Source organism: Emys orbicularis, chromosome 4 (assembly GCF_028017835.1).
Source record: "Emys orbicularis isolate rEmyOrb1 chromosome 4, rEmyOrb1.hap1, whole genome shotgun sequence".
NCBI lineage: Eukaryota > Metazoa > Chordata > Testudines > Emydidae > Emys > Emys orbicularis.
This window is the reverse complement of record NC_088686.1, coordinates 113,547,189-113,563,076: the sequence shown is the minus strand read 5'-3', so window position 1 is coordinate 113,563,076 and position 15,888 is coordinate 113,547,189. Positions and strand designations below refer to the sequence as shown.

The 15,888-nt window shown below is 43.5% G+C and overlaps 1 protein-coding gene across 1 annotated transcript in view; it reads right to left on the bottom strand.

Annotated features, from left to right (window-relative positions):
* The window catches only part of TSPAN4 (tetraspanin 4), a 308,572-nt gene that overhangs the window by 14,960 nt on the left and 277,724 nt on the right, over positions 1–15,888 (bottom strand). The window contains exon 4 of the mRNA XM_065404001.1: positions 9,043–9,144. Within this exon, the coding sequence (XP_065260073.1) occupies positions 9,043–9,144 (102 nt within the window). The remainder of the gene's footprint in view (positions 1–9,042; positions 9,145–15,888) is intronic.

Sequence of the window (15,888 nt, the reverse complement as noted above, 5' to 3'; positions counted from 1 at the left end):
GGGGGGGGGGGAGAAACTGGATCTACTCAGGGAAAAAAGACTTGGAAAAGGCTTAGGAGGAATCTGCGAAGGGACCTAGTTGGAGGCCTAAGAGACAGGTTGTCAGAAAGGTTCAGAATTTTAATGAAAGGTAAGCTGTGTGGATTTTGTTACAGAGCAGTGGGTGTGGGGGCTGGTAATAAAGCGTTGTTGAAACATGAGGAAAGGTTGTGTGTGTTAAGCTAGAGAACCAAAAATAGCCAAGTTCTAGGAAGGAAGCTAAGGGACGAGCAGAATGAAGGAAGAGGTAATGGGCCAAGGGAAAACAGAAAGTGTGTTATATGACCTTTGAGTGCAACCACTGTTTTGTAGCCCACAGCCAGAGGTTCTGAGAGAGGGGTGAGTGGAAACTCCCCTGTATTGGGGTCCTGAAGAGGTAGCTTAGACCCTTGAGAAAAAAAGTCTGCAGAGAACAGCTTGGAGCCATTGTTTATTTGGATTTTCTTTTACCCCAGAAGGGGCAAAGCATTTGCCTTGGCAGGTGCAAAACCAGCAAGGAGCAATCGAGGCCATGACACTTGATAGTGGAAAAGTAAGCTACAGGCACAAACCCACTTCATTCTTTGCAGTTTGCATTTAAAGTCCTGTATTGTCCCCTTCATTTCCCCAGTAACAGGGTTAGGCAAGATGGGCTGATTGGTTTATTCTGCCTCTAGTTTCCATGACTTTGTCAAAGAGAGGGAAACAATACACCTACATTTTCAGAAGTGACTCATGACTTTTAGGTGCCCAGCTTGAGATAGCGTAAAAGGGAGAGAATTTTCAGAAAACACTAATCACCCTCCCTCTGGATATCAGGCCCCTTTACAGGGTCTCAAGTTGGGCACCAATGTCACTTGTCCCTTTTAGAAAATATAGTCCAATAGTTTGACAGAATATAGGGTTAGAAAAGAAATCAAGCAAAACTAGCTTCTAGGCAGCTATTCAATAAGTCCCTGGTGATGAGCATCTCTAGGAATATTGATGTTTTCTGCTGTTACTTTGTTTCACTTAAAAAAACAAACCCCAAACAGATTTTCTTCATGTGGGAGGCTCTATCTCCCAAAACGTCACAACACTTTATTTTTCTCCTTTGTAAAAGAGTCACCAATCACACTCCCATATTGATTACCCATCTGGTGCACTGGAGGAAGGTTTCCAAATGTTTAATCAGCAGCCTGCAACTCCAGACAGTATGAGGCTGACCAACAGTATATCTGGAGGGTGTGTTGTTGGAGAGAGCTTTGCCAACCAACAAGCATTAAAAAGCACTAAAGTTTCTGTGCTGTGTTTATGGGATGCAACATTGCTCCCAGATAGCTTTGTTTCTGTGTTAACAAGCAATTAACCCTAGCATGGGATATCTAGTGTTCATACTTAACGCTGTGCACAAGGCTTCTATCTTACTGCAATGAAAAAGAAAGGGTTACACTCCGGCTTGTGTATTTATTGCCTGGGGCTGTCACTTGCCCTGTATCTGTTTTATTCGCTCCACTAGTAGTTAAGGCAAATTTTGAAAGATCCTTTATGCAAGCTATAGTCTGCTTGTGGTCTCTGTGCTGAATACTCATTGAAGTCATCCAGGTTGGGATACAGCCTTATGAATACAAGTGAAAAAGCCCAGACACTGGGACCCGGTCTCAGCAGATCTTAAGCAACAGCATATTCTGTTCTTGTGGCAGAGACAGTGTTTGGCAACAGTGACGCTTCATAGCCTGGATAACCACACAATGGCAGCAGCATGGTTTTGATCTTTGAGAAATTAGCATTACTTATTAAATCATGATGTTTGATGGATGGTCCAGATTACCGTGGCAGTATCCAGAAGTTAGTTTTGAATCTAAACTGGGCTCAATCACATGGGAAAAAAATACATAAGACTCAAATGCTGTCTGAGTACACTGGTGTAAATTGAAATGAATGGTATTACTTTGGATGTACACAAGTAAAACTGAGCAGAACTTGGGTCCTCCTGCTTTTTTCCCCACATATTTCTCAAATACTTTACCTAATTATTTACAAGGTGGTCAAACAAACGTGCTCAGATCTTGATCACAAAGATGTTGGGTATAAAACTATATTTTAAAAATTAATTCCCAATTCTCATCGCCTGATGGTTTTGCACCTGTAACTCCACTGACCTCAGCTCAGACTTGAGTCCTAAATTAGTGGGATTTAAGTCATGTTTATTCAAATAACTATATAAATCTATGTAGTGCACCAAGTCCTAATATGTAAGTCCTTCCCTGCACTTTGCAGGCCACAGAACCTCACCCATCCACTCCTGTAATAGATCCATAACCTCTGGCTGAGTTACTGCAGTCCTCAAACCATGGTTTAAAGACTTCAAGTTACAGAGAATCCACCATTTTTACTAGTTTAATCCTACAAGTGACCCATACTTCAGAGGAAGATGAAAACCCCCCAGGGTCTCTGCCAGTCTGACTTGGGGGGAAATTCCTTCTTAACCCCAAATATGGTGATCAGTTAGATCCTGAACACGTGGCCAAGGCCCACCAGCCAGACACCTGAGAAAGAAGTCTCTATAGTAACTCAGAGCCCTCCCCATCTAGTGTCTCATCAGGAGACATTTGCTGCTAGCAGTCACAGATCAGCTACATGCCATTATAGGCAGTCTCTTCATACCATCCCCTCCATAAACTTATCAAGCTCAGTCTTGAAGCCAATTAGGCTTTTTGCCCCCACTGCTCCCCTGGGAAGGCTGTTCCAGAGCTGCACTCCTCTGATGCTTAGAAACCTTTGTCTAATTTCAAGCCTAAACTTGTTAATGGTAAATTTATATCCATTTGTTCTCATGTCCACATTGGTGCTTAACTTAACTCCTCTTCTTCCCTGGTATTCATCCCTCTGATGTATTTATAGAGAGCAATCATCTCTCCCCTCAGCCTTCTTTTGGTTAGGCTAAACAAGCCAAGCTTTTTCATTCTCCTCCCATAAGGCATGTTTTCCATTCCTCGGATCATCCTAGGATGCCTTCTCTGTACCTGTTTCAGCTTGAATTATTCTTTCTTAAACATGGGAGACCAGAACTGCATATAGTATTTTAGGTGAGGTCTCACCAGTGTCTTGTAGAATGGTACTAACACTTTCCTGTCTCTACTGGAAATACCTTGCCTGATGCATCCTAGGATTGCATTAGCCTTTTTTCACAGCCGCATCACATTGGCATCTCATAGTCATCCTGTGGTCAACCAGTACACCTAGGTCTTTCTCCTCCTCTGTCACTTCCAACTGATAAGTCCCCAGCTTATAGCAAAAATTCTTGTTATTAATCCCTAAGTGCATGACATTGCACTTTGTGCTATTAAATTTCATCCCATTTCTATTACTCTGGTTTTCAATATCGTCCAGATCTTCTTGTATGATATTCCAGTCCTCCTCCATATTGGCAATGCCTCCAACTTTGTTCCAGCCACAAATTTTACTTGTTGTGCCAAGGTCATTAATAAAAATGTTAAATAAGATCGGTCCCAAGACTGATCCCTGTGGAACTCCACTAGAAACCTTCCTCCAGCCTGACACTTCACCTTTCAGTGTGACCCATTATAGTTTCCCCTCTAACCAGTTCCTTACTCACCTTTCAGTTCTCATACTAATCCCCATCTTCTCCAATTGAACTAATAATTTCCCATGTCGAACTGTATCAAATGCCTTACTGCAATCCAGGTAGATTCCAGGTATATATTCTCTGTCCTGGTGCCAGTGGATGTGTCTCTACATCACAAGAGGAATTGCCAAAGCTGATCTCTTCACTGGCAATCTGAACAGAGCAGTCAAGGATTGAATAAGAGTAAATGACCTAACATCTCACCCTAGAGGTGGGATTGGCCATTGCTCGGCACCAAGTGTTGTCATTCATAGTTAAAAATATAATCCGATAAATTCCACATTTTGGGGGTCTCTATCCTGTGTTTGTTAATATCTAAAATCTGGCCATTTATGTGCATATTTAACACATCCATCTGAGTTGCTTAGGTTCCCACCCGAAACACCATGTGTCTTTATTACAGGGTAAGTACTCAAAATGACCATGGCACAAATAGTATCACTGTCTATCCTGCTTAGAAATGTCATCACATTTTCTAGGGTTTTTCCTCCCTATACTGAGGAAAGAACTCGATGATTTATGTGAAGAGTGCTAAGGATTTTCACACTTGAGAAAGAAACAAAATCACCCTTCAGGGGTGACTTCATCTATACTATCGTCATTGCCTGATGAAATTCCTCTCCAATAGGGGATCAGTCAGGGACTCCAGATCACCAGCTGCTGGATGTGATTCTGTTTCTGGCTAAACTGTTTTTCCTCCTGTGAAGTATGATAGAGAGTATAGAGCTATACAGTATGATAGAGAGTATAGAGCTATACAGTATGATAGAGAGGCCCAAACTGAGTTTGGGGGTTTCATTGTGCTAGGTGCTGTACAAACTCCTACTAAGTGACCATCGCATCCCTAAACAGACAAAGGGAGGGAGAAATGAACTGTGGCAGGGCCACAATTGCTAGGGTCCCCAGTCCAGAGCCTTAACCACAAGGCCATCCTTCTATGCAAGCTAAGCGTGGTGTTTTCACAAAGATGGGGACTGTGGGGGTGGAGAGAGTAGAGATAGAAGATAAACTCCATTAAGGCTCTTGCTATTGCTCATAGGGTTTTTTTCCCCTGAGGATGCTGTTCTCCATCTATGTATGTGCATGGCCCATTGCCCAACCAATGACTGATCTCTACTGGGTCCACTAGAGAAAGGCGTGCTGAGAACCAGTCTCCCATATGGCACTTTGATTAGTTCTGTTGGCTTTTCTGTCAATAACCACTAAGGAACAGGAATACAAACATAATGCCGGAGCCAGGATCTCTCATACAATAGTCCCCTATATACTCACAATTCCCCCACAGTTGATTACACTCTACTGATTAGGAAAGGAAGGCAATAATTATTCTTGAACGAAAAAACAAACCAAACAAACAAAAGACTGGCACTTATACAATGCTAGTCATCTTCAAAGTGCTTTACATAATTAACTATATTGGGATTTGCTGTTGCTGCAACACTGCAACAGCCTGTTACTAAGTATTTGTGAAGGATAAGCATGAGAAGCAATTAGACAGTGTGCTAAAAACTGCTCTGGGAGAGCTCTTTATTGTCCTCCCTACTGCCCAGCTCTGAGACTTGTGCACATTTAAAAACTATAGCAAGACACAATCTCACAGTTACCATGCTAGCAAGTGAGAGATTTAACACTGTTGTGTCTTGCTGTGCAATTTTCCTATTATCTTGTGTGCTCTTTCCTGAAATATAATAACTAATAAACCTTTTACGTGAAGATCTCCAGACTCTCCAAACATTAGTAGATCTTAAGGTCAGAAGGAACCATTATGATCACCTAATCTGACCTCCTGCATAACACAGGCCATAGAATTTCACCCAGTGATTCCTGCATCAAGCCCAACCCTACTAGGTAAGCTAGAACAGCCCTTTTAGAAAAACATCCGGCCTTGTTTTAAAGACTTCAAGTGATGGAGAATAAACCATTTCCCTAGGTAAGTTGTTCCCATTGTTAATTACCTTCACTGTTAAAAATTACTACTAGTCTGATTTGTCTAGCTACAGTTTCCAGTCATTGCATCTCAGTATTTACCTTTGTCGGGTAGATTTAAGAGTCCTCTACTTTCAGAAACCTTCTCCCCATGTAGACTCTTAAAGACAAGTTACCTCTTAACCATCTCTTTGTTAAGCTAAATTGATTGAGCTTCTTTAGTCTCACTGTAAAACAGGTTTTCCAGGCTTCTAACATCCTTGTAGCTCTTTTCTGAACTCTCTCCAATTTGTCAGCATATATTTTTAAAGAGTGAACAACAGAACTGGACATAGTATTAAGCCTCAAAACACCTATTTTAGATGGAGAAGTAGAGGCACAGGTTATGGGCTCCCAAAGATCACATAACAACCCAGAAATCTTGACTGCTTTGTGCCCTGCATAACACTAAGAAACAGGACTCATTCTGCTAGCCTTGACACCCAGCACTTCCTGAAACATCACTGCAGCCAGTTTAACCTTTACCAGAAAAGTTAGCCAGGGAAATACATAGCAAGGTTTCCTTACATTTTACTCATTATTTTTAGATTAATTAAGCAGAGTCGATATTCTAATACCTCTCAAAATAAAAAATATTAAAACCTTTAATTTATACAGTAGAACCTCAGAGTTACAAACACCTCGGAAATGGAGGTTGTTCGTAACTCTGAAACTTTCATAACTCTGAACAAGACATTATGGTTGTTCTTTCAAAAGTTTACAATGGAACACTGACTTAATACAGCTTTGAAACTTAACTAGGCAGAAGAAAAATGCTGCTTTCCTTTTATTTTTTTAGTAGTTTATGTTTAACATAATACTGTACTGTATTTGTTTTTTTCTTTGTTTGTTCGTTTCTTTCTTTTTTTTGGTCACTCCTGATGCCTGATTGTGCACTGCCAGTTCCAAATGAGGTGTGTGGTTGCCTGGTCAGTTCATAACTTTGGTGTTCAGAACTCTCAGGTTCTACTGTATTTCATACAGTCTAGTCTGCCTACTGAATGTTGCTGGCAACTGAAGATAAATTTACCTTATGAGCATTCAATACCCAGTCTTTATTTGGTCATTACAGAGTCTCAAAGTGAAATGATAGCAGACATGTAGCACGGAAACATTTGTAGCTGTAACAGGACGACCTTCCCACATTCAATTCTTGGCATCAGGGAAGAGAAAACTAAAGACATATTCAGGGAAAAATCACACTGGCAAGAAAATCAATTTCTATTTTTTTCCATATCTGTTGTTTCTTGGTAGTATTTTTTTTCCAATCACAAGTCAGTGTAACCAAACATTTTATTCTCAGCAATAGAGTGAAATGATATTTATTTTCTGTATGTGCTGTTACCACCAGGAAAAATGAACAGCAAATGAAATGGTTACTGCAATGAAACCTGCTCTATTGTATTTTTTTTTTAAAGATGAGTGGCTTCAAAGTTCCACAACATTCCAACTTGAAATTGTATATGACATTTAGTAATATAGACATTCATGATCTAGGTACTGTGATTGCAGGCAGCAAACTTTTAGAAATTGCACATACTCAACTTTGATTTTTATCTCTTCTACCTTTCCTCCTCAGAATGTGGATGAGAATTTTAGTGCTCATGAAAGCCAGAGATATAAAGCACTGGCTAAATGAGAGACTGTTTGCTGGAGTTGTTCTACCCTTTTTCACACACAGTTCAGCCAAGGCCAATCCATAGCACTCACGACTATCCCACTCCTGAGATGCTCTGTCAATGCACCTTGATCCTAATTTGTATCACCCTCTGGTGTCTAGAACTTGGTCCCTATGCAACATTGACAACACACTTTAACTCTAACCTGTGCATTCTCTGGTATCCCAGTTCTGGGCCCTGCCAATGATCCTTAATTGCTCTAGTCCTAGAGGTCCTTCCTGAACAGTGTAGCATATGTTATGACTTGTGTTGTATAGGGTGACCCATCTGTGAGTCTAGACTGGGACCAAACCAAAAGGCATAATTCAAGATTTCAACCCAGATTCCACCAAGGGAAGTCAAGGGTGAAGAGGATGATTTATCCCAGGGTAGTCTGGTTGGATAGCAAAAGGAAAAAAAATGTGATAGCCCATCTGTCAGTTTGGATAGCTTACATAATTGTGGGGGATATCCTTGGAGTTGGTGCTCCCCTTTGGCCATTCAGAGAGTGCTGCAGTAAAGTACAGCAGCCACATGGGGGAGGGGAGGCTAGTCACACCTATTTCCTGGCCAGCTTCTCTGGAGGACAATTTGGGGGAGAGCTACATGAGAGAGTGGGGAAGAAAAGCAGGGCAGAACAATGGCTGTGCTCATCTACCGATCTACCTTTTTTGCACAACGATCCAGCTGTGGCATGAGTGACTTTGGAAGAAATGGCGTCAGGGCCCTTCCATGATGAAGTAATGGCCATAGTGTTGCTGCTAAAGGGGAAATGAACTTAAGAATAAAAAGGGGGTCCCACCCTCTGGAAAATGACTGCAAATCCTTCCTAGTTCATCTTGGAAAAGCAGAAGCGAATTACCTTTCATGTGCCGCTCCTCTGTACTATTATACATTGGGTTAAACCTTGTTATGGGTTGAGTTCAAACCTCATTGGAACTGATGCAAACATGCTCTTCATGTAAGATAATTGGAAGAGTCTGTTAAGAGGCCACACTCAAAACAAGGCATAATGGAGTCTGCACAGAAACTAGCACTGTGTGGGTGAGGGGATCCACTGGATATTGTGACCAGGTGGGTGGGTTTGTCTGTGGGTGTAGAAAAGTCTAGCTGCAGGGGAGGGTCAGGGACGGTGCAACCATTTAGGCGACCTAGGCGGTCGCCTAGGGCGCTAGGATTTGGGGGGCGCCATTTTCTTTGGCAGCGACTGCAGCAGCCGGATCTTCGGCCGCCCCGGTCACCGCCGGCATTTAGGCGGAGGGAGCTGGGGCAGTGGAGCGCGGGGAGGGTCGCCTGCAGCAAGGGGGGGGGGGCGGCACGCAGGGGAACTCCCCGCCCCAGCTCACCCCTGCCCTGCCTCCTCCCCGAGCACGCCGTGGCTGCTTCACTTCTCCCGCCTCCCAGGCTTGCGGCGCCAATCAGCTTAGGCGCCGCAAGCCTGGGAGGCGGGAGAAGTGAAGCAGCCACGGCGTGCTCGGGGAGGAGGCGGGGCAGGGGTGAGCTGGGGCGGGGGAGGGAGGGTGCCTCAGGGTGAGGAGCTGCCACAGGGGGGGACACCTCAGGGTGGGGGCTCAGGGACGGGGGGGGGCGCAAGGTGGAAGTTTCGCCTAGGGCGTGAAACATCCTTCCACCGGCCCAGGGGAGGGTCAGACAAGAAATAAAGAGAGACATGGTATTGTTGGTAGCACATGAATATGTAATCCCAGAAGAGACCTCTGAAGAGACCAGAAATAAATTAAGAGGAAAAACAAAACAAAAAACCTTTAGACTTACATCTGTTTGAATGATGCTCCATGCATTAGTTAGGCCAATATTTCCATCTGTCCCATACAAATGAAGCCCTTTTTTCAGATCCTGCTGAGCATACTTATCAATCTGAAAACAGAACAAATAACACTGCATATAAGTGCACTGAAAATTAAAATGTTCAGAGTGCCACCTCTCAGATGAGCTCCCCTGGGAAGCCAGGGTGACCGTGATATAGCAAGTGGGTGGGGAAGCTTCACACTGGGAATTAATCACCTAATGCTACTCAGTGTCTGAGTGGCTTAGAGAACTAACTGGTTCCTGCCTCTCTCTCTAACAGTTGTTAAGTGGATACCTAACAGGGCAGTCAGTTTGATGGTCTATCCTTTCTTCTGTGACAGACCCTCCTACCACAGGGTCCATCTTCCTTCCCTCTCTCTCAGCTAACCCTAAGGTAAGCGGGTCTGGACTAGTTCTAGTTACTCTTCAGAGGAGGCCTAGAAGTGATAACATCCACCCTCTAACACACACACATTTCTCTCTCTAGCTGGCTATTTGTTCTCTATAGAAAAAATATTTCTGAGCCGCTCTTGTGTCCTCCCTATGGTGTCAGCACAAGCACCTGTCTCATATTCCCATGCTCCAGCTTTTTCTTTATAGCAGCTGTGGGTCTGACAGAGAGGGATGCAGGAGCCTGGGGAGGAGTAGGGAATAGCTCTATAATGTAGAAAGATTATCGACACTCAGGGGACTGAGATACAGTTTGCGAAGTGGAGGTGCTCTTGAATAGATGCATTCATATTGACGTAGTACAAGTGAAAGGTTCTGATTAATGGTCCTCCCAGCTGAAGTTGGCTGTTTATCCATAGGATAGGTATAGCACGATGAGTGCACAGTTATACTCTGCCCCACCAGTCTGCTTTAATCCTACCCGAGAAGGGGGGAACAGCTGGTCAGAGCTTCTAGTTAGTCACTCCCTAACTGCCTTGCTGAGACTCTCAACAAGAACACGAATGCAAAAATCAAACACTGCATTTGCAGAGTGTCAACTAATGTACAGTGTCATAGTCAATACAGGACAAAGGAAGTACAATCCATGACCCTTAGAGGTTCCCCCTCTGGCCCCAGTCATTCTTCCAGTTGAGGGGGACTGGACTGAGTGAAGCTAGTTCTTAGTTACCATAGGCTGCAAGGGTTTTCTAGCTCCAGCACACACTGAGGGCCTGATTCTCCACAGCCTTGCAAGGCGGGTAGTCACTTGCACCTGGGCAAAGTGGGTCTAAAATGTTCCCAGAGGCGTGAGGGGAGAATTTTGATTTGGTAGCATTGACATCTGTATAACTATATTATATCCCTCCGGAGGGAGGGCTAGCTCAGTGGTTTGAGCATTAACCTGCTAAACCCAGGGTTGTGAGTTCAATCTTTGAGGGGGCCATTTAGGGATCTGGGGCAAAAATCTGTCTGGGGATTGGTCCTGCTTTGAGCAGGGGGTTGGATTAGATGACCTCCTGAGGTCCCTTCCAACCCTGATATTCTATAAAGCAACAGTAAAACAAATGCATAACATGCAAGGCAGTATGGAATTGGGCCTCAAAAGTCTAGGACATCCTCCATCAGGAAATCTCCACTGTGCACAGAGGCTACACTTGGATCTCTCTTCCTCCTCTGATTCTATGAAAACAAACTTAGCTGCACAAGAGCCACTATATTAATATGAGCCACTGATAAAAGGCCACAATGATGCTGTGTAGGAGAGAGTCGTATTTGATTACCAACACTGTAATTGCCATGTTAACATTTTATATTATGTGACAATCCTGAGCTGTGACTTCTATGCACTTCACTATATTTAGCATGTAAGCAGCTTGTGATTTTATTCAGGATCATATAGCTGGTACCCTAGTTACAGGAGAGTTCTGAAAGTGAGCACTGTCAGTAAATTTGGGATTCATTTGGTAAATTAAAGAACATGAATGATAAATCTGCAGGAGCAGGGGATCCTCACCCCTCATTTCAGAATTAGATTAAACTTGGGTTTCATGTTCTCTGCCTACCCTCCCTCCCTCCCTCTAATTTATCTAGAACCACTGTTCTGTGGAGGAGAAGCCACCAGATAGAATGGAAACATGTGGCTGATCAGTTGGATTGGTGCTTTATTTAGTATCTTTCGGGGATGATGGGGAGAATGAATTGTTGACAAACTACTTCCCATCTGTATAGTTCACAGTAGTGGGAGGAATGAAAAGGAAAAGGGCTATAATTGAGGGGTAAAGAGTGGGTGGGGAAAGATATCTAGGCAAACAACTTTGTTATCCTGGAGGTGAAAAATGAAGGGATACTTAGGAAATTGATTCTTAGGCTTTACAAATTAATCTTTAAAATTAAGAGACCAATCTATCATCCTAAAGTTCAAATCTCCACTAATCTGGAACAAGGGTGCCCAGGTCAAATGAGAGAGTGAGGTGTTTGCCTGAAAGGCAAATGATGTGCTGTTAGAAAGATACAAAATGCCAAGATTCCTTTTCTTCAATCAATTCTGCATTCGCAAACCATTTGACACAGCCGCACAGCGTGATAATCCGTTTTACCGGGACTCAGACACCACCCTAGTAAATGTAACCTTCATGCTCTGTTTCAGATCAATAAATTTTAATAACCCAGTCAGCATTTATAAAGTGCCTGAAAGATCAGAAGCAATATTTTGTTAGTCCAGGTGTGCTTTAACATGCTCTCATTTTATCATAATAGATTGCTTAACCATGCATTCCTGCTCAACATTTTACATGTAACAGATTCACTAATGTGCAACTTGTAGCGGCAAAAAAGAACAGACCCCTCTGAAAGATTACCACTTTTCCCTGGATGGGAGACAAAAATTGCTGTATGGATCTGCCTGACGTCACAGGGCCACCTCCACAGGTGGATTTAACAGCACATTGCCCACTAAGGTTAATGGGCATCATGTGGCTAAATCCCTGTGCACTGCACCCAAAATTAGCCCCAGTCAACCAATTTACCCCTATTGTGTGCTATTGATTATTTTCACTATCTGTTGGATTAAGGGGACAGTGCCTGTTTGCTTTTCATTGGAGAAGTAAGCACTTTCTGTAATCTCATGTCTGTGCGTGTCTCTCTCCTTTTGCTTGTCACTGTCCAAAAAAAAAAAAATAGAGATACTGTCTTACAGTTCTGTAGATTGGTGACAACTCTAGATAAGTGGTAGGTCAAATGCTGCTAGCTGAGTACACCTACATCAGCATTCTCTTCTTCTGTATGCACAGCTGATTAGGTTGGTGCAACTAATAGTAAGTGTTAGTGACAGACAGCTTAATATGTAATAGGGTTCATTTATAGTGGCTCTGGCCAGTTGGCCATACACTGATATACAACTGTCCTTTCCCCTACCATCTCAGAACAATACCAATGATGTACCTCTAATGCTGCAATTTCCTGCAGCCAGTGGATGCACTGCTAGCCACAGGGACTTCCCTCGCCAGAGCAGTGCCTAGGAGAGCCTAATCTTTGCTCCTTGCGAGCATAGTTTTGACCTGCAGAATCTCTTGGTAGCGGTGATGCATGAGGTAAAGGACCCACTTGGCTCCCAGAGTCCAAGCAAATTTGTTATGGAGACAAAGTAGGAAGAAGGCTGCTTCTTCCTGTAAAGTTATTTTTTAGACTAGAACCACATTTGTAGAACAGAATGTAAATTGTGGTCCACCTCTGTCAGGAGAGAGGAGTACTAGGCACATAGCCCTTGTTCTCCCTGCCACTTGTGCCTGCAGCAGAGATGTGCAGAAGCCATGTAGGGGAACAAGGGCTATGTGGCATGCATGGCTGCACTGATTCAAGTCAAGTCTGTTAATTGTTAATAAATAACATCTTGCATTAATTAATGGATTTTATTGCCATGAGCTTGGGGCAGAAGGAGCTGCTGACCTCAGAGCATCTGTTGGATAGCTGTTTCTTTTAACAAAGATAATACTGCTAACCATGCTAAGAATAATCCTGTGACCACATGCTACCTTGCTTGAACACTGTAGCCTTCTCTGTGAATTACCTGCCTCTTGGGGTTTGAAGTCATGTTTCCCCCTAAATGTTTAAGGTCTGCTTGAGGTTCTAGTCATGTGATTCTCATTGACTTTGACACAGGGCTTTGTGTAACTAAATCACAATGCCACTCTGAAAGTGTAGGCGGTAGATATTCCCTAGAAGGCACTCATTTTGTGCTAATACCAAGTTTGTTTCCTTCATCAAAATATTTTTAGAACACCAGAAACCGTTTAAAATGTCTGATATCGAATTGAATTGCCTCTTACTTAAATAAAAAATTCACAGTGTACTCAAAACATCCCTGAACTTCTCGCACATTCCTCTTGTTATGCCTTCAGTTTGGGCTGTTCAGGAATGAACTTACCAAAAACAAATAGCAGAGAGATCATCCCACCCTGCTGAAAATGTTCCTACCTAGTCTGCCAGCTGTACTTGTTTGTCTCTGTGCTACCAGCTTACTGGGTTTTTAACAATCAGGATAGATGCCTAACACAAACCAAATACTCTGCACCGTGAATCTGCTGTGTTCATCTTTAGGCAGGTCATGTCTTTCATAATGCATGACTCCATTTAATGACTAGATTCAAAGAAGCATAATAAAATATTGTCTTGCTTGTTGAGAAATTTTAACTAAGACACCTATTATTAGGAGTGTGGAATACCAGAGGTTTCCTTACCTGAAATGGACAAGATGGGTGACTCTCCCATTACCCTCGAACTAGAATAGAAACAAACTCCCTCTCTTTGGGATTCATCAGGCAAAGGATAGGAAACATCAGTTTCTCACAGATGGCAAGTTGGCGTGTGAATTACAATAACTGCTTTGGCTCCATATCCAGGGGAACCTTACCCATCCATAATATCAGATTTCAGTGCAGTTTCTGCTAACATGGTTTGCCTGTTTGGTATGGACCAGGTAACTCTATTTTAAAACAGTGTTAGAGAACCACTTGCTAGAGCGGCATGTTAGGATCTTCTCTAAGGTCAGATCCCGTCTCACTGAAATTAATGTGACTTTTCCCCCAGGAAGACCTGGAGTGTGTCCACCTCCTGCTATGGCATGAGGTGTGAGACTGGCAATGCCCCATGGAAGAGCCTTGCATCTCCACTTCTTGCTCCAGATGAGATAACACAAGGTATCGGTAGCTCTCCAAGGACTAAAGAGGGTGAACCAATATGCTGCATCTGTTTGCACAGCAATCAGCTAGTCCCAGTCTTTACAGTAATCGGAAGTTGATAAAATGTAGTTATAATGGTGGTAAAGAGCCTTAAAGTCTGATTCAAACCCCATCAGTGGGGTTTAGATTAGGCCCTTAGACACAGATTAAAGGTATTTAAGCACTGCTCTTCTCAGCACTGCAAGGCCTACGTGATTTAGGAGCCTTAAATCTGGGCCTTAGTGCTTTGCCGTCACAATTCTGGCATTGGTTTGGTATGTGGGGTATGACTGCATCAGGCCCTCGTACCTCATTCGGTCATCCCGTATGTTGAGCTGTACGATGGCTTGGTGAACTGCCCCATGCATCTCCATGGGGTGTTCACTCCAAGACCCATTGCTCTGGGAGGCTACATCCATACCATGCCCACAGAGGACTCTGTGACAGGAGAAGAAAGCAGAGGCCCAAGCCTGCCTACCAGCCCTCCCACCCAAGTTGCTATATGCTAGCGCTGGGGTGAGTAGCAGGTGGCTCTCTGAGAGGGAGCGGTCTCTGCTGCTACTTTTGGAGGGGAGGACGCCTCCTGCCACCCCCCCTATACTGCTGTCCCTGCCTCTCTGGGAGGGGAGGAGAGTGTCTATTGCCACTTCATGTGTGAGCAGGACCACCAGGGGCTGCATGTGGTGTTCCTAAGTCACCATGTTGTCTTGCTTGTCGTTATGTGAGTCAGTGCTGAAGTCCCTGGAAAAGCTTTTAGAGAGAGTCCCCAAGGAGCTTGCTGTCAGCATTCCCCAGGTTTCTAACCTGCGGCTGAACAGAGAATTTTAATTTCAAGCCTCACTGCTCCCTACAGCATCATGAACAAAATATTGCACCAGCCCCCACAAATTACTGAGATCCCAAACAGCAATTATCAAACTGGACAAAGCTGCTAAGCAGCATTTCAATATTGGTAAGTAAATGTTCCTGACCTTTCTGGTGATTGCTTCCCTGCCACCTTCCCTCCCCTCCAAAGGAGGAGAAGCTGTAAGGAAATGACAATATATCCAATTGTTTCCCACTGGGTGAAACTTTTAATTTCATGCCTTGATAATCATTCTTTACAGCTAGCACGGAGAGGGACACTGAATGTAAACAGAAAGTCCCTAATCTAGAAGGTCATTCGTGGGAGCTCTTTTGCCTGCTAGGGAGAGATGTGATTGATTGTACTGATAGGTAAGTCTCCCCTTAAATTGGGCAGGACTTAACCCAGCACCTGGGTTGACTGTAAGGATGAAAATCTGAGGGGCTTATTTTGTGTTGGGGACTGCACCGCATTCTGGCTCTTGAAACCCTCCTTATCCCATCTGCCAAAAGAATGAACATCACGTAGGGCCTGATAAAAAGCCCAGTGAGGTCAGTGGGAGGCTTTGCATTAATTTAATTGGATCAGGCTCTTAGGAGCTATTAGAACATGCTATGGATCACTAGTCATTGCTTACTTGGTATATATGTTAGTAGTATTGGTTTTAACACTACATTTCCATGGTATGGCTTGTAGGATTCGAGGGGGCGGGGGGAGGAGGAGTGGTTGTTTCTGTTCAAATTTGAGATGTCTCTAGTATTGAGTAGAATTTTTTTTTATTGTTTTGGAGTATTCACTGTGTGAATTGCTTTACTTTAGCTC